The sequence below is a fragment of the Colossoma macropomum genome, unplaced genomic scaffold (genome assembly GCF_904425465.1).
Source record: "Colossoma macropomum unplaced genomic scaffold, Colossoma_macropomum, whole genome shotgun sequence".
Taxonomy (NCBI): domain Eukaryota; kingdom Metazoa; phylum Chordata; class Actinopteri; order Characiformes; family Serrasalmidae; genus Colossoma; species Colossoma macropomum.
In genome coordinates, this window is record NW_023494787.1 from 7,361,878 (window position 1) to 7,386,693 (window position 24,816).

A 24,816-nucleotide genomic window follows, 5' to 3' on the forward strand; every position below is an offset into this window, starting at 1 on the left:
TGGTTTAGAGTTTAATCTGAGTTTAAACCTGAATGAGTCATGGAGGTTCTTGAACTCCATTGCTGTGTCTTTAGAAGCTGCTGTTTAAACTAATCCCAATTGCTGTCATTTAAAATCCCACATCTGCTATATATATATATATATATATATATATATATATATATATAAAACAGTACACTACATTAGCTGCAGGTAACTGTTACACCTCTTTAAATGTCCCCAATGTACAGTAGGTTTTTTAAGAAACTGCCCGTTCGCTTTCACCAAACACCTGGCTTTTTTTTTGGTCGTTTTTGTGGTGCTGTCCCATAGACTGTTGTTGGGGAAGGGGGTGGGAGCACAAATTACGTTGCAGTGCATGCTGGGAACTGTATTGAGGCTCATAATGAAATGGGCTTGTGTTAATATAAGATTAAAATAGCTTTGCAGGCCTGATTTGGCCCAGATGCCTTGTGTTTAACACATGGGCACTAGATGGTGCTGTATCTCAGGTTAAACTGAGGTTTTCTTTAAACCTGTTAGACATGGTTTTACTGAGTTTTAAGGCAAGATTATTGTAATTGAACTGCATTTTCAGCCCAGATATTTTAATATTCCATACTCAGGCCTATATGACTTCCACCATAATGTTTTGTGGGCTTCATGGCATGTTTTGCTTTAATGCTGAGCTGTCGTGCTCAAGTAGAGGTATTGATATTAGTTGCAGTTTTGATCAGGCTGTTTTGAATGTATTGTTCAGAGAAGCTAATTATGACGTAAGGCTATCACTGTTATTGACTTAAGAAAATGTTTATTCTTCATTTAAATATTTTGATCAGTGCATTATACATATATATATATATATATATATATATATATATATATATATATATATATATATATGTATATATGAAAGCTTTTATATAGTAAAATACACTATATGGACAAAAATATTGGGACACACCTCTTAATCATTTAATTCAGGTGTTTCATTCAGTCCCATTGCCACAGGTGTATAAAATCAAGCACCTAGCCATGCAGCCTGCCTTTACAAGCATTTGTGAAAGAATAGGTCATTCTAAAGAGCTCACTGAATCTGAATGTGGTGCTGTAATAGGATGCCAACATTGCAACAAGTTAAGTTGTGAAATGTCTTCCCTCCTAGATATTCTACCATCAACTGTCAGTGGTATTATTGAAAAGTGGAAGCGTTTAAGAACCACAGCAGCTCAGCCACGAAGCGTCAGACTACATAAAGTTACGAAGCGGGTCGTCGAGTGCTGAGGTGCATAAAAGTCACGAACGCTCTGCTGATCAATAACTGCAGAGTTCAAACCTCCTCTGGCATCAACATCAGCACAAAAACTGTGCAGCAAGAGCTTCATGTCAGGGTTTCCATGGCCGAGCAGCTGCATGCAAGCCTTACATCACCAAACACAAGGCCAAGCGTGGGATGGAGTGATGTAAAGCGCCGCCACTGGACTCAGTGGAAATGTATTGTGTGAAGTGACGATTCACACTTCTCTATCTGACAGTCTGATGGACGAGTCTGGGTTTGGCGAATGCCAGGAGAATGTTACCTGCCTGACTGCACTGTGCCAACTGTAAAGTTTGGTGGAGGAGGGATGATGATATGGGGTTGTTTTTCAGGGGTTGGTCTAGAACCCTTAGTTCCAGTGAAGGGAAATCTTAATGCTTCAGCACCAAGACAGTTTGGACATTTGTACACTTCCAACTTTGTGGGAACAGTTTGGGGAAGAACCTTTTCTGTTCCAGCATGACTGAGCCCCAGTGCTCAAAGCAAGGTCCATAAAGTCCTGGCTGGGTGAGTTTGGTATGGAAGAACTTGACTGGCCCCCACAGAGCCTTGACCTCAACCCCATCAAACACCTTTGGGATGAACTACAACAGAGATTGTGAGCCAGGCCCTCTCGTCCAACATCAGTGTCTGACCTCACAAGTGCTCTTCTGGATGAATGGGCAAAAATTCCCACAGACACTCCAAAATCTTGTAGAAAGCTTCCCAGAAGAGTGGAAGCTGTTATAGTTGTAAAGGGAAACCAACTCCATATTAATGCCTATGGATTTAGAATGGGATTCATAAAAGTACCTGCAGATGTAATGTGTAGGTGTCCCAATACATTTGTCTATATAGTGTATGTCCTTATTATTATAGTGTTTTGTTTTAGCTAGATCATAATGTAAATTGACAGTACATCCGGTTTAGCAGTGGATCTGTTAGACTTGTGCTTGGTTTGACAGAGCAGTCAGGTTTAATTCAACACTCAGCTGTGTGTTAAACCTCTGAAGTTACGGGTTTAGCCAAACCCGTGTTAGACTGAGATTTAACTGCTGCTAAGCTAATGACAGCTAATGACAGAGCATGTTATTTTTTAAGTACTTTTGAAAAAAAAAAAACATGTAGTGTCATAAAATGAACTGTTAAAATGTACAAGTATACTGGCAACCTGAGCCGGTTTATGAGGAGCCCGGCCACTTCCTATTTCCCTTGTTATATCAAAATCAGGACAGCAAAACAGCAGGGAGTAAATGAAGCTAGATGGCTAAAAATGAAAAGTTAAAATAGTTTCTAATCACTGAACCAGAACTTTCCTTTAATTCTAGAAAGTAGAAGGATGTATTTCACTAAAAAAGCGGAGAAAACTCACCTGTACGTTTCCTTTTTTCTACAGCAAACAGGTTTTGGGCAGCAGGACGCTAACATTACTGCTACTGAGTGCTGATTGGTTGGTGAGTGGAGCAGGTCATTGGCTGTTTGCACTCACAGACATCATGAATATACATGAGGCGCTGTTTTCACCTCCTATAACTCGAGTTTAAAAGCTTTTAACAATATAACAGCAGTGTTGATGTTTTAAGCTGTTCAGGAAATAATTGTATTCTTTAACATTAAAAATGTTTAAGCATTTAAGAACTATGATTTTGCTCAAATGCTCCATCTTAACCCATTCATTTTGGACTCGCTCGGGAGCGCCCTCTAGCGTTTAAGCAACCCTCTACATGTTCTCTGACTGGCCGTGTGCAAAAAGGTAAAGTTAGCAAGTTGCTAGCTGTGTCGTCTCATTCACCACAAATACACTTTACCCCTGCATGACAAAAAGTTTGGGCACCCCTGAACCGAAAGTAAATGAAATGGTTATGAATGAAATGCTGCCTAAAGCCATGAGATATTGTTTTATAATATTTTTGAGAAGATTTTGGCCTAAAATCCATTCAGGGTGGAGGAATACATGTAGGATGTTGTGAGGCAAAATAGTGCCCAAAGAAAGCCTATTTTTTTTCAGATTTATCCATCACTAACATTATATATAAAACCTCAGAGGACACGTGTTCACTGGTGGTTTTGGATAGTAAACAAAATGTCCAGGTTTGTGTTGCCTGGGTTTCTATCGCCACCACTGTAGAGAAATCCGAGTAACCGAACTCGAGTCTGCGCACTAGATAGGCGCCCTAGTAAGAGCGCAGGCGTGTGTATTGGAGCGCTCAGCGATGTTGCGGAAACGACGTGTTTGTTTGCGGTGACGTCGTCGGGTGCCATGGCAACAAGCCGCCTCTGCGCTTCTAAGCGAGCAGAAAGAGCAGAGGAGGCTTCGGAGCGCCGGAGAGCGCAGAGCTCCGGAGATCCCGACTTCCCGAGGTATTAAGGCATTTTAAAAGTCTGCTCTTCGGCTGCTGCGGTCGTTTAAAGTGTGGAAGTCCGGCGTCCTGCGGTTTCTTCGCTGGGGCGATGCTGGAGGCAATAAAAGTGACCGGTGAGTTTGTGTTTACTTGATTTTCCCGTTTAAACTGTGCTGCTTTTCCTGTTTCACTGCTGTGTTCTTCATTATTTACCCTAATAAATGTACCCAGTTCACCCAAATCCACTGTCCTGTACGGTTTACTGCTCCAGTAACGTTACACCTGCTTCAGATGAAGCTGAAGGCGCCAGGACGTGTAACTGCTGCTGCACCATTTAAGGTGGAACGGGGAAATTCTAATGAGAAGCTGGAGAAAAGGGAACCAACTTCAGTCTCGTTTGCTTTAACTCATCAGCTCAAGTCCTTCATGAGGTTAAAATGAGGGTAAAGCAGGAGAAAAAAACTGAAATGTGCAGTGCAGTAGATCCATGACTGACACAAAGCATTAATATCACTCTTAAAGGGGAATTTCTGAATAATTCAGTACTTCAGATGTGAACATTCAGTCATTCAGAGTGGTTTGGTGTGAAATGGTTGATTGTAGAAACTCAGATGTCTTTACAGTGGTGGTGATAGGAACCAGGGGTCGCCATGACTACAACACAGATATAGACATTTTATTTACTATCCAAAACCACCAGTGAACCTAGTGCTGCTCGATTATGGCAAAGATCATAATCAGGATTATTTTGGTCAATATTGAGATCACGATTATTTAACATGATTGTTCATTGAGTTTGAAAACATGATGCATTTATTGAACTTCAAAAAAAGTCCTTCTAACAGTCTTTTTAACAGTGGATTTCCTTGAACTTTAACTATAATTTAACAAAAAAAAATTGTTATAAATGCGCTGAATTTCTAACATAATGACAGTTTATAGCAGTGATGAAATGAGAAGATCATTGCGAATTGGAATGCGGACAATAATCGCTTGGTCTCGATTATCATGTTTTCATAATCAATCGAAGCCAAAATCTTCTTTGAAAAATAAAACTTGATTAATCGCCCAGACCCAGTGAATCCACATGTGTATTTTTATGGAATGTTAAAGATGGTAAAATAGTGGAAAATCTGAAAAAAAAAAAAAGTTTCTTCAGGGACTATTTTGCTTCACAACACCCTGCATGTATCCCTCCACCGTGAATGGATTAAAATAAATAGATTCAAATACATTTTAAGCCCAAACCTTATCACAGAACTATCATAAAATACTGTCTCAGACGTCAGGTAGTGAATTCGTAACCGTTTCATGTAAAAACTTTCTGTAAAGGAGCTTTTAGAGGTGGACGTCTGGTTCCTATCACCACCACTGTGAACAATTCTGACTCTGTAAGTTTCTCTAGAGCAGAGTGTTTCACACCAAACCACTCTGAATGACTCTGTGTACATTTAATTATGTAGAATTTTTGAAAAATTGTTGGAGTTCCCCTTTAACACTGTAGTGATCTTCTGGAGCAGGAGGTGAGGAGCGGTGAACTGAAGAAAGTGACAGTGCTTTGGGTGATTATCTGCACTTCTGCAGCAGTCTAGCCTATATATGCTATAAAAAAAAGAGTTTCATTCCAAAATATTTTTTTGTTGTTTAACATTTTGGAAAAATAATAAAATATTAAATGCGCAATAACTTTTGCACAGGCAAAAGACAGTATATTAAATGTAAAAAAATAAATAAAACCCAAATTTGTCCAGGGTACCCAAACTTTTGCATAAGACTATGTATATATACATATATATACAAATATATATTCGTTATAAAGTATGTGCCAAAATGTATTTTTCAATGTTCAAAATTTATTCTATTGATTATTATTCATATATATATATATATATATATATATATATATATGCAATATTCAAAATTTAATAATTCTGTGACCAAGAAGTTAATAAATGCTAATAATATACTGAAATTAAATATTTGCATTATTTTTTTTGTAAAGTTTATTGCCAGTTATGAATTCTGTATTTTCATTTTATTATAATTTATTATAATTTGTACAGTCATTTCAGAATCTTCTACAGCTCTGTGGACACATCCAATATTTATTCATTTTTATTTACACTTAGTAATTATATGAAATCTGTGACGTTGTACAGGATGAGCAGATTAGAATCACTTCATTGATCTGCAGCCAAACTGGTTTTATATTATTGAAAGCATTGATTCCAAGCTGATTTGAGTGGCGCATAAATCTTAATGGATTGATTGCTGGATCAAACCCAGGAACCCAGCTGTGACTTACCTTTAACATAACATAACATTATATTTAACATAAAAAAAAAAAAAGTAGTATTTTTGCAGAACTTGCACTTATCCCATCTCATAGAGGTCGGCGATATGGCACAAATATGATATCGTGATACTTTGGGAAATTTTCACGATACACGATATGTCGCTACATTTAATTTTTCAGACATCTGGTCAGTTGGAACAGAGAAAAAAGAACCAGTAGCACTACATTAAAATTGAATACAGTAATTTTTATTCAATATTTCACATACTGTGTAGCAAAAAATCCAGTTAAACGGGACTAATTGTGCTCTCTTTATAATGAAGTACTGACGATATACACAATATATTACACAATAAAGCATATTGTATTGTGACATAATTTATCACAATAACGATATACATCATCTCATTGCCAAGCCCTACCATCTCATGTACGCATGATGTCAGTATAATCATTTCAGACTGATTTAAAATGCATCCTAGTTTAGTTCCACATCCTGGTACTTAATTGACTTGGTTAGTATGATTAGAGTAACACAGTGTGCAGAAGGAGCCGTCTGTCAGGCTGACTCTCAGCTCTCCGATGCTGAAGCTGTGCTCTCCTGCTTCCAGCTCAGTGACTTTATTAGAAGAGCTTCGCTGTTTTGATGCCTGAGGGTATTTTGCGAAGCTCAGGCTGTGTCCTCCGCTGTCCACATTCATCAGGCTCATTTTAATGGAACGTTAACTTCTCAGAAATCACTCGCTTCAGCGACGCGGGACACTCTGATGTGACGTAATGCTGAAAAATGAACATGTATTACTCACTCATGCACACAGCCATGCAAAGCTCATATATTAGAATAAGGGAAATGCATGTAAATGTAAATGTGCAATACACTCTCAGGAAAATGGTTTAAAAAAGGTTATTTAATTACAAGTTAGTTATTTTTCAGGAAGCAAAGCAAAAAAAAAAATTCAACAGGAAATTATACAACAATTACATATATATTTTTCAGTATTTATTGTGTCCACTCTACCTTTATTACAGCCTCCATTCTTTTCAGTAGACTCACTTTCAGTTTGTCAAAGAAATATATATTGTATATAAATATATATCGCTGTTGTTGGAACAAAACCTTTTATCTCAGTTTTTTGTCGCTTTTCAGTTTTTGACATAATTTGAAAAAGCCTGTTATTCTTTATATTAACTTCATGATGAATAGACTAAAAGAAACGGCCCAAAATTACTTATAAAAAAGTCTGGTTCCATTGACTTACATTAAAAGTAAAGTATGTTTTTTCCTTCTCCTGCAAAGTTACCATTTTGGAGATATGAGGTTTTGTTCCCACAGCAGTGATATATGCTAGATGGTTGCTGTGGTATTTGATATAATAATTCTATAATTACTATTGCTGTAGCATTTTATGCAGTTGTTAGGGGTTGCTAGCTGTTAGAATTGCTGGGTAGTTGCTATGGTATTTAAGGGGCTTGCTAGGGTGTTGCTAAGCAGTTGCTAAGATATTCGGTGGTGTTGCTTGGTGGTTGCTGTGAAATCCTAGGTGGTTGCTAGGGTGTTGATAAGTGGTTTGTTTACTCCAGGTGGTTGCCAGAGTATTGTTAGGTGGTTTACTATGGTATTCCAGGTGGTTGCTACAGGATTGCTGTGTGGTATTGGAGATGAATGCTATGGTTTTGCCAGGTGTTCACTATTTTACCATGGTTGGAATACATGGAATAACAGGAAGCTGCTAAATAACACCAAAAAACCCATAGTTGTGGTCTACTGTAAGTGAGTCTCAGTTGGTCTCAGAGCTGAATGGGGGTGTTTTCTGTCCTCCTCAGTCAGTAATAGGATTAGTCTGGTGTGTTACGGTAACTCAGTGGAGAGTGAAGGAGCCTCTACACTAAGCCTCCACTCTCTTTTCCCTTTTTACTCAGATCTGTTTCTTGTCTTTGTTGAACTCCGGGTTACATGGACAGGGGAGATTGTGTTTCCCGGGAAATGAGGACACAGCACTAAAACAAACAGTGAGCAAAGTGATACGATGCCCTGAGCTTTAGCCAAACCTTTGTTCCCTGGTTTAAGTAGAATGTTAGCCTGCACTGTACCTGCTTCTGAAAGTTCTTTAAGGGAACATCTGATTGAAAACCAAAATAGTTTTGCTTTTTTAAGTAAAGAGTTTGATGACCAGTGTAAACATTGTTAAAGTTTTAAAATGTACTGCTCACTTTTTGGTCCATGCAGTCCACCAATATGGAAACTAAGCTGTAGAAAGACCCTGTTTGGGATTCTTCATGGGTGTGATGTCACAACCATGAACTAGTTTACAATCGTGAGTGGTAAGGAGTGTTTCAGATTGGTTTTTGAATGAGGTACAAGGCAGGACAGAGCAGAGGTATTTACATGAATCAGTCTTAATGACTGTGTTTAATTGACATGGAAAATGTCAAGTAAAAATTAATTACGATTTTTTTTAGAACTTAAAATGACACAAATGTTCCAAGCGAAAATGCAAGAAAATAGTGTATGGGTCAGTTAACAGGCCAGTCATCATTCTTCACTAGTGGCACTTGCAGTTGCATTTGCTTGGCCAAAAGTTCACTCTCTTAAATAAACAATAAACAAGGTTTTTCTCGTTGTACTTTTTTGAAAATTGAATTGAACCACTTAAAATCTCAGGCTTATTAAACTCTTATTATTCTGCAACTAGTTCATTAACAGTTCACTGACAGTACAGGTTGTTACTGAAGGAGTGAACATTAGATAGACATATGGAAGCGAACACTGGTTTCTTGGAGTAATGATAGTTTCCTGCACCTCTGTCAGTCAGATACTGCACGGTGGTCTCGGGGCCAGTTTTGTCCAGTTTTCTTCTTTTAAAATTACAACAAACGGAAACTTGCACACTATTGTAAATATTTTCCAGACAGAAAACACATTTCCAATAAGGAAGCTTACTTTTTATTTCCTTTTAATGTATAATTATTTTGTATTCTGTTCTTTCAAAACCCAGGAAATTACATACTTTGCAGTTTATCACATTTTAGCAATACTGATAATTCTAGGGATTAATATTATTGTAATATTGGTACAGATGATACTGTAATGCCTGCTATAATGTAACAATAATTATTAATAATAATAATACATTACATTTAATAATAATAATAATAATGAATGTGCATGTGAACTGCGTTCTGAGTATTGTGAATGGGGCATTTCTCCACAGAGCGACTCCACTGGCCTGAGACTGAGATGGCTAAGAAGTTTGTGCTGAGTCCGTCGGAGAAGCCACTGAGCCCCAGTCAGCTATACCTTGAGCGCTGGTCTCCAGGTGTGCTAAAGGACCTGCTTGGGACCAGCAGCTACAATGGTATTCTACAGAACGAGGAGGAGGAACACCAGAGCCCCAAACGCTCACCTTACAGACGACCCAAAAGAACACAGCGCCTTGTTTCTGCAGCCTCGAGACAGCCTGGTGTGAGGCCTATAGTGTTAATCAGACCCAGAGAGGGTTACGGGGACAGCAACCAATCACAGATCTTCTCCAGCAGCACACGGTTGGGAAATAATATCACAATTCTTGGAAATCCCATCGGTCTGACCCCCCGTCCAATCAGCAGGCCAATAAGAATTTCTCAGGCAAGCACATCTCGCATCAAACTCCCCCTGCTGGCTGGTGAAAACACAGTGAAGAAGCTGTGCATCCTCACTGCCATCAAACCCTCCAACGTGGAGAGCGAGAAGACCCGCTTCTTCAAGTCAGACTTCATCTACAACCCTCAGTTTGAATACAGTAACCCAGTGGCTCCACAGGTGCTGGAAAAACACAACAATGCCTCTGACCGCTTCCTCACACAGGTATGGGTCAGTTATACACTGCTTTTTCACACAGGTACAGGTCGGTTACAGACCACTTTCTCACAAAGGTACAGGTCAGTTACAGAACGCTTCCCCATAGAGGTACAGGTCAGTTACAGACCGCTTTCTCACAAAGGTACAGGTCAGTTACAGATTGCTTCCTGTAAAGGTACCACACGGTTAAAGACCATTTTCTCACAAAGGTACAGGTCAGTTACAGACCGCTTCCTCACATAGGTACAGGTCAGTTACAGACTGCTTCCTCACACAAGTACAGGTCAGTTCCAGATTGCTTCCCCGTAAAGGTACCGGTCAGTTATAGACCGCTTCCTTACAAAGGTACAGGTCAGTTACAGACCGCTTCCTCACAAAGGTACAGGTCAGTTACGGACTGCTTCCTGTAAAGGTACGGGTCAGTCACAGATTGCTTCCTGTAAAGGTACCACACGGTTAAAGATTGTTTTCTCACAAAGGTACAGGTCAGTTACAGACCGCTTCCTCACAAAGGTACAGGTCAGTTACGGACTGCTTCCTGTAAAGGTACGGGTCAGTTACAGATTGCTTCCTGTAAAGGTACCACACGGTTAAAGATTGTTTTCTCACAAAGGTACAGGTCAGTTACAGGCCGCTTCTTCACAAGCGTATGGGTCAGTTATAGACCGCTTCCTCACACAGGCGACGGTCAGTTACATAATGTTACCTTACACAGGTACGGGTCAGTTACAGACCACTTCTACACACAGACGGAGTCAGTTACAGACCACTTTCTCACACAGAGTCAGTTACAGACCACTTCTACACACAGACAGAGTCAGTTACAGACCACTTCCTCACACAGAGTCAGTTACAGACCACTTCTACACACAGACAGAGTCAGTTACAGACCACTTCTACACACAGACGGAGTCAGTTACAGACCACTTCCTCACACAGAGTCAGTTATAGACCACTTCCTCACACAGAGAGTCAGGTACAGACCACTTTTCAAGTACAGGTCAGTGACAGACAGAAATATGCACTGACCTTCTGTACTGATGGACAAAAAGACATGAGCAGAGACAAACAAACCAATCATAGAGGAAATCCCCAAAAAAAACAATTTCTCTTTCTTTCTTTCTTTCTTTCTTTCTTTCTTTCTTTCTTTCTTTCTTTCTCACAGTTTTTCTTGTTCTCTCTCTCTTTCATCACATTTCTCTCTCTCACACCCTCTCTCTTTCTCTCTCTCTCTCTCTCTTGCCATCTCTTATTCTCTCCATTTCTCTTCTCTTTTACTTTCTCTTTCTTTTTCTTTCCTTCTGTCACTGTCTGTTCCCTTCTGTCTCTCTCTTGTCTTTCACTCTCCTTTCTTCTCTTTTTCTTATGCCCATTCTCTCATTCTCTCCAGCTCGTTCTCTCTCTCCCGCTCTCGTCTCACTCTCTCGTTCTCTCTCTCTTGTTCTCTCATTATCTTCTCCCCCCACTTTCTTTCTCTCTTCTCTCTTTCTGTCTCATTTTGTTCTCCTTTCTTTCTCTCTCACTTTCTTTATGTTTATCGTTCTCTCTCTGTCTCTCACTTGTCCCCCCCTTTCTCTCTCTCTCCTTTCCTTTCTCCATTTCTCTTTCTGTTTTTCATTCTTTCTTTCTTGTTTTTTATCTGTCTCTGTCTGTCGATCTCTCCTTCTCTTTTCCTCTCTGTTCACCTGCTGCTCTGTTGTAGTTCTCTCCTTGTAGCAGTGGCGAGTTTTGTATTTTGGGTTTTGCAGCGCTGCTTTTAGAGAGACCGACAGCTTTAGGAGGATTAACCCAGGAAAAGCAGGAGGCTGAAAGAGATACCGATGTTCCTTCAGGTTGGATTAAGGCAGTGAAGGATGCCTCAGTGTCGGTACAGTAGCTGTATAAATATTGCCTGGGCAGGAATCCAGCGGAGCTTCTCCTGAAGCAGCAGACAAACAGGACAATGTTAAAAGTGAAGGTTTAGCTGATTAGGCCAAAAACAGAACCCGATTAACGGGCTTAAAGAGAACAGCAGTGTCTGTCTAAAGCAGTTTCACTCAATGAGACTTAATATCCGGGAGCTGTTGGCAACACCTGTATCTTAGCTGGTGTTGCTAAAGTGATAAGAATGTGCTGGTGTTCATTTAAAACTGATCATAATGAAGATGTTCAGAAGGTTTCAGGACTGTTGTCGACGGCAGTTAAAGCAACATTTTGGCAAAAATCAAATCTACACGGTCTGTTGTGTCTTTACCAATTAGCATGGTGCTAACCACATTCTTAAATCATCACACTCTCGCCTCAAACTGTGTGGAGATACTGAGTCTCTAATAGACTTGATTATGCGGTTTCTGACTCTGTATGACACACTGTGATCATAGGCATAAGTCTGAAGTTTAACAAGATGGGGAAAAAATACTTTGCACAGGCCCCATATATATATATATATATATATATATATATATACGCTGATATATGACCTCCTTGTTTCTACGCTCATTGTCCGTTTTATCAGCTCCACTTACTATATAGGTGCACTTTGTAGTTCTACAGTTACAGACTGTAGCCCATCTGTTTCTCTGCATACTTTGTTAGCCCCCTTTTACCCTGTTCTTCAGTGGTCAGGACCCCCATGGACCCTCACTGAGCAGGTACTATTTGGGTGGTGGATCATTCTCAGCACTGCAGTAACACTGACGTGGTGGTGGTGTGTTAGTGTGTGTTGTGCTGGTCTGAGTGGATATATATATATATATATATATATATATATATATATATATGACTGTGTATAATAGTGTTACTTGACAATACCTATGGCATAGACATTTTCTAGATGGTTATTTGCTGGTTGCTAGGGTATGTTGTGTGCTTGCTAGGGTGATGTTAAACAATTGCTAATTTTTTTCAAAGTGGTCGCTAGGGTGTTACGAAGTAGTTGCTATAGTGTTTTGGGTGGTCGTTAGGGTGTTTCTAGGTGGTTTCTATGGTATGCTTGTATCTTATGGTTGCTTAATTTTGCTTAGAAAATCAAACGTGTATATGTAAAGAGGAAATCTGTTTAATTTGGCTGTTCCTTTAATGGTTTAACCGCTGGGCATGTTCACCACCGTCCCTCTGTAGAATTAAATTACTGCTTTGTGCCCTGTGGAGCCACATCCTCTACACAGGCAGGGATAAGCTCCAGGAGGTGAAGGACGATCATCTATGTGGTGGGTGTTATGGTTTGTGCTATCATGTTCTGACCCCTTCGCTCAGTTCTCGGTTAGTTTTACACACAGCAGCAGCGCAGTGGACATTAACTTTTCAGTGACAGCCCAAAGACACAGTGTTTTTCCCCTCATTAACCCAAATGCACGGTTGTTAGCTAACAGCTCAGTATACAGTGTGTCAGGAGTTATTTCCCTGAGTGCATTAGCATGTAAAGTTAATGTGCTAACATGTGTCTTGTGTAGGTCAGTGTGTGTGTCTAAAGGCTTGTGGTCAGGAGCCCTTCAAGAAAAAGAGAGAGGAAGTCATCCTCTCCGTTTGTGGGGTGATTCCTGTTCGGTTGGACGTGATAAGCGGGTGATTTTCCTCCAGGTGCATTGCTGTGGCAGGTGATTTAACATGATGCAACAGCAGGCATCTAGAATGTTGGGAACATACTGTAGCAGTTGCTCTACCAGGCTTGTGATACTGTTATGAATGAAGGAGGGACTTATAAAAACAGTGCAGCTGGAGATGATTACATTTTTCAAAAATGAGTTTTACTTGAGCATGATTCATCATAAACCATTTAAAAGACAAATGTTTTGTTTATCTTCTGTCTAAATGCAATGACTTTTGCTGCCTCTACAATGTCTTCTGATTTTTGATTACGTCACCATGCACCAGCAGGCAGGCAAACATAATACTAACCAATATCGTATTTCACCTCCCCCCTCCCACCCCCACCTATCATAGAGAGAAAACGCTCTGTGTTAAAACATAAACGTCACAGTACAGAAGGCGAATGAGTTATGATTTTATATTCATGCTGACTTTAAAGGGTCGATGTTCAACATTTTGCTTGTATTTTGCTTTTTCTTGTAAGTCCACTTATAATGTTTGTCCCTAGTTTTCTCCCTCCTTTTGTCATGGCCAGTTCCTGTCCTCTAGGTAGGTCTCCCTCTATCACTCAATGCTACCAAGCTAGGAAGGTGAAGGCTAGTGCTTGCTTCCTCTGAGTTACATAAAGCTCCACTGCATCTTTTCAAACTGCTGCTAACACAATGATGTTGGACAGCTCTAAACGCTTGGAGGCGAATGCTGACTGATAATTCTGTTATGTCAGATAACAGGTACCTCTGCAGGCTAGTATTGCGCTGAGTGATGGAGGAGAGGGAGGACCATCCCACCCACATAGAGAAAGAGAGGTTAATAATGCTCTCTTGGATGGCCACAGATGGCCGTGGCATCACCAGGGATTAAACTTGCGATCTCTTGACAATAGGGCCAATGCTAACAGCTGTTTTTATTGCTGTGCCTTTAAGTCTGATATATGTAAACAAGGCTGCTGTGTATTATGTCTTGATCAAAAAGTAGTCCAGGCTAAAATATGCAGAACAGTGTGAAGTTTATCCTGAAATCCTAAGAGAATAAAATTTCTTCCTGACAGCCGAGAACAGCACCACATTTAATCGTTTCCCATCCTCCACTCTGCTACAGACTGACAGATCCGATGGAACAACACTCTGGATTGCTTCAATGGGAATGGGCGGAGCTAAACTGCTGTAGGTTCTATGGGTGGAGCTAATGTGGGCAGGGCCAAATGGGCAGGGCTAAACTGTAGGCTAAATGGGTGAGGCTAAACTGTAGGCTGGATGGACAGGGCTAAACTGTAGGCTAAATGGGTGGGGCTAAACTGTAAGCTGGATGGACAGGGCTAAACTGTAGGCTGAATGGATGGGGCTAAACTATAGGCTGGATGGACAGGGCTAAACTGTAGGCTGGATGGACGGGGCTAAACTGTAAGCTGAATGAGTGGGGCTAAACTGTAGGGTGAATGAGTGGGGCTAAACTGTAGGCTGGATGGATGGGGCTAAACTGTAGGCTGGATGGATGGGGCTAAACTGTAGCTGGAATGGGTGGGGCTAAACTGTAGGGTGAATGAGTGGGGCTAAACTGTAGGCTGGATGGATGGGGCTAAACTGTAGCTGGAATGGGTGGGGCTAAACTGTAGCTGGAATGGGTGGGGCTAAACTGTAGCTGGAATGGGCAGGCTGAATGAGTGGGGCTAAACTGTAGGCTGAATGGGTGGGGCTAAACTGTAGCTGGAATGGGTGGGGCTAAACTGTAGGCTGGATGGACAGGGCTAAACTGTAGGCTGAATGAGTGGGGCTAAACTGTAGGCTAAATGGATGGGGCTAAACTGTAGGCTGGATGGGTGGGGATAAACTATGCTAAATGGGTGGGGCTAAACTGTAGCTGGAATAGGTGGGGCTAAACTGTAGGCTGAATGAGTGGGGCTAAACTGTAGGCTGAATGAGTGGGGCTAAACTGTAGGCTGGATGGGTGGGGATAAACTATGCTAAATGGGTGGGGCTAAACTGTAGCTGGAATAGGTGGGGCTAAACTGTAGGCTGAATGAGTGGGGCTAAACTGTAGGCTGGATGGACGAGGCTAAACTAGAGGCTGGATGGACAGGGCTAAACTGTAGGCTGAATGAGTGGGGCTAAACTGTAGGCTGAATGAGTGGGGCTAAACTGTAGGCTGGATGGACGAGGCTAAACTAGAGGCTGGATGGACAGGGCTAAACTGTAGGCTGAATGAGTGGGGCTAAACTGTAGGCTGGATGGACAGGGCTAAACTGTAGGCTGAATGGGTGGGGCTAAACTGTAAGATGAATGGGTGGGGCTAAACTGTAGGCTAAATGAGTGGGGCTAAGCTGAATGAGTGGGGCTAAACTGTAAGCTGAATGGGTGGGGCTAAACTGTAAGCTGAATGAGTGGGGCTAAACTGTAAGCTGAATGAGTGGGGCTAAACTGTAGGCTAAATGAGTGGGGCTAAACTGTAAGCTGAATGAGTGGGGCTAAACTGTAAGCTGAATGAGTGGGGCTAAACTGTAAGCTGAATGGGTGGGGCTAAACTGTAGGCTGAATGAGTGGGGCTAAACTGTAGACTAAATGAGTGGGGCTAAGCTGAATGAGTGGGGCTAAACTGTAGGCTGAATGAGTGGGGCTAAACTGTAAGATGAATGGGTGGGGCTAAACTGTAGGCTGAATGAGTGGGGCTAAACTGTAAGCTGAATGGGTGGGGCTAAACTGTAGGCTGAATGGGCAGGGCTAAACTGCAGGCTGAATGGGTGGGGCTAAACTGCAGGCTGAATGGGTGGGGCTAAACTGTAGGCTGAATGGGCAGGGCTAAACTGCCTGTTAGTTGTTCATATGTAAATGTTTTCATGGTGATGACATCACAACTGTGATGAATTCAACCACTTTCTGAAAATGTGATGCCAACTTTGAGATGATATTACAGTGATCATGCAGATGATGCTGTGATGATGTCATGCAGATGTCTGAGACGATGACACCTGGACAGCAGGGACAGTCACATTTCTTTTGCATTTTGTCCTCCTGACGGGACTGGAGTGTGAAGCGGAGTGACTGAGCAGTGAGATGTGTGAGTGCTGCAGCAGAGGATGATTGCTGTAATGATCTTAAAGTGCAGTATCGATTGTCTGAATGCTGAGTGCCTCAGGGCCGTTCACATGCAGTATAAATCACATCTCTCTGGATGAAGTGACAGCAGGGCAGTGCAGTGTGATACTGTAGACAATTTACAGCCCATGAAGAGAAGGAGCTGCTGTATTACAGTGATAACTGCATCTGCCTTTAATCCATGATGCCACTTAAACCATCTGAGCATCTCTCTCTCTCTCGCTCACTGTACAACATTTCTGCATTTGCATTTACAATTTATTTACTTTAACTTAGTTTAATATTACTTTATTTATGCTTTATACTATTTTATTACAGTACAATATCTATCTTTCTATCTCTCTCTCTCTCTCTCTCTATATATATATATATATATAGCTAGATTTATTTACTTTAACTTAGTTTAATATTACTTTATTTATGCTTTTATTTTATTTTTATTTATTTTCTATTTTATTACAGTACAATATCTATCTATATCTATATATATATAGCTAGATAGCCAGATAGATAGATAGATAGATAGATAGATAGATAGATCTATCTATCTTTCTGACACACAATGCCTCAGATCAGAGACATATTATTTTATTATAAAACAGATCTTACATCCTGCATAGTCAAATAGTAAACCTCAAATCCCATCCCACTGGTTGGTTTTCCCTTTTTTGACTGGTTGATATCCCATTATGACTGAAGTATTCCATCAAATATCACTTCCTCTGTTTGTAAAGACATGTTTCTCTTTCATAGCTCTAAGTTTTGTACTTTGAGTTTTTCAGTCAGCATGCAGCACCTTTATTAGAGCGCTTTAGTGGGAAAGTTCATAATGTAAATGCAAAAACACCCGAGATGAGTTTCCTTTCCCTGTCCATAGAGTCCTACAGAACAGAGCTGTTTCTCCTGTTTGTATCAGGTGTGTTCTGTTCACGTCTCTCTGTGGGGTTAATGTTGCCCTCCAGGCGGTGCGGATCATGGAGCTGGCGCTGCAGAAGTACGGAAACTACGAGAAGTTTGAACAGGCCACTGGAGGAAACCTGCTGACCAAGAGCCGAATCTGGTCCCACGTCAAGAAGTACATGGAGAAAGAGGGCTGTGTGGGAGAGGTGAGAGAGAGAGAGAGAGATCTGCACACGTTTAAATAGAGCCCAAGAGTTTTTAATTTAGTATCAATGATAATAATAACAATAATAATAATAATAAAATAAAAAGACATTTTTAATGATACAAATATTTTTGGGGTGTCAGAGTAAGGTGCTATATATTTCTTTTTAAATAATAAACATCTGTAATAATAATAATAATAATAATAATAAAACTTTAAAAATAATTGAAACCTTTAAATTTTTTTTAGTAGTATTAGTGGTAGTAGTGTTAGTATTATTTATCATAATACACACACACACACACACACAAGCCGCTTATCCTTCTGGGTCCCTGGGGGAGCTGGAGCCTGTCCCAGCAGACATTGAGCGGAAGGCAGGATACACCCTGGACAGGTCGCCATCATAATAATACACTATATATATATATACATCGCTGTCGTCGGAAGAAAACCTCATATCTCCAAAATGATAACTTTACAGGAAAAGGCAAAAACCTAGTTTACGTTTAATGTAAGTCAATGGAACCAGAATTTTTTCCAAGTGATTTTGGACCATTTCTTTTGGTCCATTCATCATGACATTTACACACAATGTAAAGGGCAACAGGCCTTTTCAAATTATGTCAAAAACTGAAAAATGACTGTATGTATGTATATATATATACACATTTATTTACATCTCCATTCTCTGACTTACTTTATAAAACATAACAAGTGGACTTCAGCTCAGTGTAGGCGTGTGAGATGCTGTTGTCACAGTCTGGCTCTGTAATGTAACGACGTTGGGGAAAGTTGTATGTTGGTGCAGAAAGAACACAGAAGCAGCACTGAAGCTCTTTCTGAACATTCTCAATGTGCGTCTGATTCCTGTGTGTCATTAGGGGTTATGTGAGGTTACAGCAGTGACTCCTCTCATTACTGTCACACAGAGCTGAGGGAAAAGCAAACGCTTGCAGAATGTCATTCTCAGAACCACCAGCAACTATGATTCACTGTTCAGTCACTTCAGTGCATCGTTATGTTACTGTGAAAAACTCTATTACTGTTACTGTGAAATCTCTATAACCTGTACAGAAGTACAGGATCCAGAGTCCAAGGACAAAAGCACATATCAGACAGGCCAGTTTCAATATAGAATCTAGAGAAAGCAGCTTAAGGCTGCATGTGATTGTTTTATATATGATATGACTGGCTAGATAAATAATGCTGAAAAAGATCGTGTTGAATCTTTCCTAAGTATGTTGTATCCCGACATTTTGTTCTGCTGTTATTCCTGTTTGTGAAATTATTAGAGACGACAGAGAAACAGCTATAGATGATTCTAAAGTTCAATAATCAATAAACATTAAATAATGTTAATATCTAAATGAATTTCCAATAAATTCCAATAGTTTTTTAATATCCAGTGAATTTCTAACAAAAGTATAAGCCTTATAATTGAAAAGTGATGATCAAAAATCAAGGCATGTCATCATTTGACAAAAATATTATAAATAATTTGACAAAAATATATATTTAATAAAAATTATATTTATACTGTAAAAAGAAAGAAGGTAGATTTCAAATCAAGTTTTTAAAAATGTGTTTTTTATAACACTGCACTATATTTTGTTACTAACTTCAACTTCTTACTTCAAAATACTATTAATTATTAATATGTTATATATAATCTAAAACTTTGTTCTCTGATTGGCTTTGTTGGGGTGGTCCAGGGGTTGGGGGTGTGTCAGGGTAACTTTCTGGTCGGCCAAATCAAACATCCTCACGGGCCAAATTCAGACAGCCCTGGTTTATGTAATGTTTAATGTATAGCATATAAATAATCAGATTTTTTAATTTAAAATATATTCTGATATTTATATGTACTTTGTATGAGTTGTTTATGTCTATGTGTCAGCAGATTGTGGTGCACCTGACTGATGACCTGTTGTCCAGAGCTTCCATGACTGTAGTGAACGGCAGACCGACACTGACCATCAACATCTCCACAGCCAGAGAGCAGTGGCTCGAGGGCATGCTGAGACACGAGATCGGTGAGTATATTTGTATGTAGTGCTAATATCTACAAAGCATAGGTAGCATCACAAGATGTTTTACAAACACACAAGTTAAACGCTACTGAAAATGAAATTGATAATTGAAAAAAATGAAATGAGAGTGCTTCACTCAGGCACGCACTACTTCCGAGGGATCAATAACAGCCAGCAGCCTTGGAGCAGCGGGGCGGGGCGGAAGAAGCTTGGGCTGCGACCCCTGAACCCCACAGAGGAGGGACTGGCGAGTATCCACAGCGTTCTGTTCCGCAGGGACCCCACGCTGTGGCGGGCCGCGCTGCTCTACTACACTGTCTACCAGGCCAGCCGCATGAGCTTCTCTCAACTGTTCCGCGACCTGGGACGCTTTGTTCATGACCCAAACACGCGTTGGGACTACTGTGTCCGGGCCAAACGGGGCCAGACCGACACCTCACAGCCAGGTAACACAAACACTGCTGTGTTTAGATAGATCTATCTATCTATCTATCCATCTTTCTATCTGTCTATCTATCTATCTATCTATCCATCCATCCCTCCATCCATCTATCTATCTATCTATCTATCTATATGAACATTATCCATATCGCCCCCTACTCTTCCTGCAGTGTATTACAGTCTGTCAGAATATAAAGACACAGACAAACTGCACAAAAACACCACATCAGGTTTTTACAGTGTATCTGAACAGCCAGGACAGGTGTCTTTAGTTTTGCACTGGAGCTACAAAGCCAACAAACATTATAAAGCATTATAAAAACAAGAGTATGAAGACACAAACTTCAGACACCAAACATGTCTTGGCTGGCCGATTGACTACATTCAGGGCTGCCAAGTAGCTGTATGCTGATCCTTCAGTCAGATGATAGAACATTAATACACAGCTAAGATAAACTGTCGCCACACTACGTACTACAACACTGTATTCTGTGATATAATAATATTCACTAAATCTGCACAGCAGTGTTGGTGTTGCATCAGCTTATTTAAAATGCTTTGTCTGGTCTGCAGGCTGTTTCAGTAAAGACCAGGTTTATCTGGATGGAATTCTGAAGATCCTCAGACACAGAGAGAAGATCGACTTTCAGCTCCTCACTGCACTGGGCAAGGTCAGTCTGGCATGTTCGTCAATTATTACACATTCATTATTCATCATATGCACAAAACACATATAATTACAAATGTAATATATATTGTATATTATTGATATTATGACAAAACCTACATGTATGGTATGTATACACTTATTACATAATGCAATGGGCAGTGCTGTCGCCTCACGGCAAGAAGGGCATGGGATCGATTCCCAGCCGGGCGACCGGGGTCCTTTCTGTGTGGAGTTTGCATGTTCTCCCCGTGTCTGCGTGGGTTTCCTCCGGGTACTCCAGTTTCCTCCCACAGTCCAAAGACATGCAGTCAGGCTAATTGGACACGCTAAATTGCCCCTAGGTGTGAGTGTGTGTGTGAATGTGTATGTCTGTCTGTCTGCCCTGTGATGGACTGGCGACTTGTCCAGGGTGTAACCAATGACCGCTGGAATAGGCTCCAGCACCCCACCATGAACCACAAGGATGAGCGGTTTAGAAAATGTGTGAGTGTGTGTATTATCCATTATTTTTAATTGCACTCTTTATTAAAGGGCCCATATCATGGAAAACTGAGTTTTTTCTCCCTTTTTAAAAATAAAACAGTTGAAGTTTAAGGTTACAAAATGTACAATTCATATATGGAAACTAAACTGCAAAAACAGCCCATTGTAAGGGGACAGAATGAATCAGATGCATGCGGATTGTAAAAAATGAAGAGGCTTTACTAGTTTTAGGAAGTTCCGAAGTTGTTGTCAAAAAACAGGCCAAGGTCAGTTCCAAAACAGTCCCAAACCAGGAAAACACCGTCTTAACAAAGTCAAAGGGATAAGGCGGAAAGGCAGAGTCATAACAAATGTGATTATTATCCAAGGGGTTCTGGGAATTGGAGTCCCTGCTGAAGGGGTGCGTGACACCCAATTTGAAATTATTCAGATGTGATGTCACAAAACCCAACCTAATATTTTTCTGACTATTCTTCCTACAGCAGTTTTCTTTTTTTTTTTATATATATATTTTTTTATATATATATGTATATATATATAAAGAAGAAAAGAGAAATATATATACCCATATACACAATGTACACTAGTATTGTTTCCAATGTACAGTTGTACAGTAATAAGTTATGAAATAAAACTATGATATGTACTGTTGTACACATTTCCATATGTGCAGTTAGTGGGTCTGAGGTATATAAATAAATGAGATGCAGGTACACGGGGGATAGAATATTGTTATAGAAATCTTCCAGATTATACAAGATATGGATAGAAGATCTCAATCAATAGATGTCAATCTATATGTGCATAGATTGCTAGATTGAAGTAACATTAAGATCAGAGTAAGTCTGTTGAGGTGCAGTGTGGATTGTCCATGGAGATCATCATGATGATGATTCAGAGGTTTAGTGACAGGCCAGTATCAGTCTTAAAGACACAGTAACAGAAACAGCCTGTTTAATTCCAAGAGATAAAGAGAGGTTGGAAAATGGTCATGTAGAAATGAATAGTTACTGTTTTTGGTACGTTAACCCACACAGATATTATAAGTAGACTTCAGATGAAAAATAAAATTGCAGAAAAATATATGATGTGGGCCCTTTAAGTTTGCTGATTTCATCAGTTAATCATATCGGAGGCATGCGTTAAACACGGAGACAGGAACATCGATTTGAGTAAGTCTTTGTAATCCAGATTTATCTTGCCACAGTTTGTCATTTCTAAACGCAGACAGGCCCTCTGTATGTATCCAGCCCAGCTAGCTGAGTGATTTTCCACTCTAGAAAAGACTGGAGAGAACCCAGAAGTGCTCATTTGCATGTGAAATGGAGTGAGCGTGACTGTGCTGAAGGCTAATTGCACAGATGGTGTTGTTGGAAAGACATGCTATGGAGCACACAATGAGGAACATTAGGGGCGTTTTGAGGGAGCTGAGTGATTCCACTGTTATTAGAAAGGTCGAGAAGAAAAGCCTATTCAGACTGACTCAGATCTTTTCTTTCTTTTACCTATACTGCACCATCAGTTACTCAGAATTTATCTACACTATCTGGCCACTTCAGTACACTTTGTATCTGCGCTCTGTCCGTTTAATCAGCTCCACTTACCGTATAGGAGCACTTTGTACTTCTACAATTACAAAAAATTAAATAAAATACAAGAAAAAATGTAGGATAAGGTCCGAATAAAGCTTTCATCTTTGAGAGGGAGGTGAAAATCAAGCTGCTTCAGATCTGAAAACATCCACAGGTGTTTCTGTCCATCCTTCCACTGTGAGAAGACGACTCAGCGCTGTGGGTCTGATAGGATGTGTAGCTGTCAAGAAGAACCTCACTGAGAAAAGGAGACGGACACATCAAACAAAGAAGCTGAACAATGGACTGACCATCCCAGAGTCCAGACCTCAACACCACTGAATATGTTTGATTACTTCAGAAAATGATCAACCAGCTTCTAAGACTGAACTTTGGAGGTGTGTCTGCAGATTCTTTGAGAAACTGAAAGTGAGTCTCCTGAAAAGAATGGAAGCTGGAATAGAGATGAAGACTGAACACATGAAGTACTAAAAAATTTATATAATTTTCTGTGAAATATGTTTTCTGCTTTTTTCTTGAAGCTAAAAAATGAATAACAACATTTTTTTTCTGGATATTAAATAAACGTGGGATGGTCTCTGATTTTTGCACAGTACTGTATATTAAATACAGAGGGGGCATTTGTAAAACTCCATGTGCTGAAACTGTATAAAGCTGTGTGTTTGTGTTTGTGCAGGTGTCCTATGAGGATGTAGAGAGGCTGAAGGGTTTGGCCGTGATGGAGCACGTGCGGATCCCTCACTTCCTGCAGGATCAGAGCCGTTACTCGGAGCAGCTGCGGAAGATCATGGAGGTCAACCAGCTGACGGACGAGGAGCTCCGCACACTCATCTGAGCTCACATACAAACCTGCCCGATCACTACAAGCGCACAGGTGTCCTATTGTGGCAAACCCTGCATCTCTCAGCCTCCACCCAGCCTGCGAGTGACGCACCTTTAACCCAAGTGTACTTTTTATCTACCCAATTTTTGTCCAAAGATAAATACGTAGGTCATTTCTGTAGTTTACTGTCTTTGATGCTTTCACTGTTCAGGGAGGACTTTCAGATGTGAAGGTGAAGAAAAGCAAAACGCAGCACAGTGCCACCTGCCTGCCATGCACAGTAATACATTTTGTATTCACTTCAGTAGATCTGAACAGGCAGGAGGTAGAACAAGTGCCAATATGCCACTCATGTTCATGCCTGTCTGTACTACATACCTGTATGAATCCCATGCTGTGCTAGTGTTTAAAAAGACAGTGCAAAGTAAAGATCCACTCCCCCTCATAGAGGAATCCCACCGATTTTTCGAACTTTCTGTATAATTAAATGGTTACGATGTAAACAAAGTCATTCAGAGTGGTTTGTTGTGAAAGTTCTACAGAAACGTACCGAGTCAGAAATGCTCACAGTGGTGGTGATAGGAACCAGAATGTCTGAAGAATTTATTTAAACCGCACAGAAAGTTATTATAAGAAATGAATACCAACACACTGCCTGGTGCCTGACATTGTTTTACAATCATTTTGTGATAAACCTTTGGTATAAAACATTTTTTAAATACATTCATGGTGGAGGGGTACATGCCGGGTGTTATAAGGAAAAATAGTTTCCAATGAAAACTTTAGATTTATCACTGTTTTACCATCATAAACATTTACATCTAGAGACTCAGAAGACACATGTAGGTTCACTGGTGGTCAGTAAATAAAATAGCTATACATGTAAACATTGTGATAGCGCTCCTATCAACACCACTGTAAAGAAATCGATAAGTAAAACTTAAGTCTGTAAGTTTGTCTACAGTGAATCATTTCACATCAAACCGTCTGACTTCTCAACCACTGAATTATGCAGAAATGAACAAAAATCGGAGGAATTATCCTTTAACAACAAAACGCAGATGATCAGCCAAGACATTTGGCGTCTGCATTTAGCTTCTGTAGCTTTGTGCTAAGGCTAAGAGGCTAATGTAGCTAACAAGTAATGGAAGCTAATGTATACAAGTTCAGCTTTTGAGTTGACTGCTGTTACTGTGTGACATGCTTTTCTCTATTTATATATATATATATATATATGTGTATGTGTGTATGTATGTATATCGCT

The 24,816-nt window shown here is 40.2% G+C and overlaps 1 protein-coding gene across 2 annotated transcripts; it reads left to right on the forward strand.

Moving 5' to 3' along the window:
• Nucleotides 1-3,566: 3,566 nt before the first annotated feature.
• si:dkey-222b8.4 (uncharacterized protein KIAA0895) lies at nt 3,567-24,816 on the forward strand. Of its 2 annotated transcripts, none has more exons than XM_036566000.1 (7): nt 3,567-3,752; nt 9,127-9,758; nt 17,371-17,514; nt 19,411-19,546; nt 19,684-19,989; nt 20,558-20,655; nt 23,406-24,816. In XM_036566000.1, exons 1-7 carry the CDS (start codon nt 3,728-3,730, stop codon nt 23,562-23,564), a joined length of 1,500 nt encoding a protein of 499 aa, XP_036421893.1. In that variant the 5' UTR covers nt 3,567-3,727; the 3' UTR covers nt 23,565-24,816. The 2 variants fall into 2 exon arrangements, with proteins under 2 accessions (XP_036421893.1, XP_036421894.1); XM_036566001.1 differs by having other exon boundaries at nt 19,414-19,546.

Excerpts from the sequence above, each read along its gene's own strand:
- si:dkey-222b8.4 (XM_036566000.1), top strand. The coding sequence starts at position 3,728 with ATGCTGGAGGCAATAAAAGTGACCG. Across the intron at positions 9,759-17,370 it reads CTGACCGCTTCCTCACACAG|GCGGTGCGGATCATGGAGCT; the intron begins GTATGGGTCAGT and ends GTTGCCCTCCAG. Across the intron at positions 20,656-23,405 it reads TCCTCACTGCACTGGGCAAG|GTGTCCTATGAGGATGTAGA; the intron begins GTCAGTCTGGCA and ends GTGTTTGTGCAG.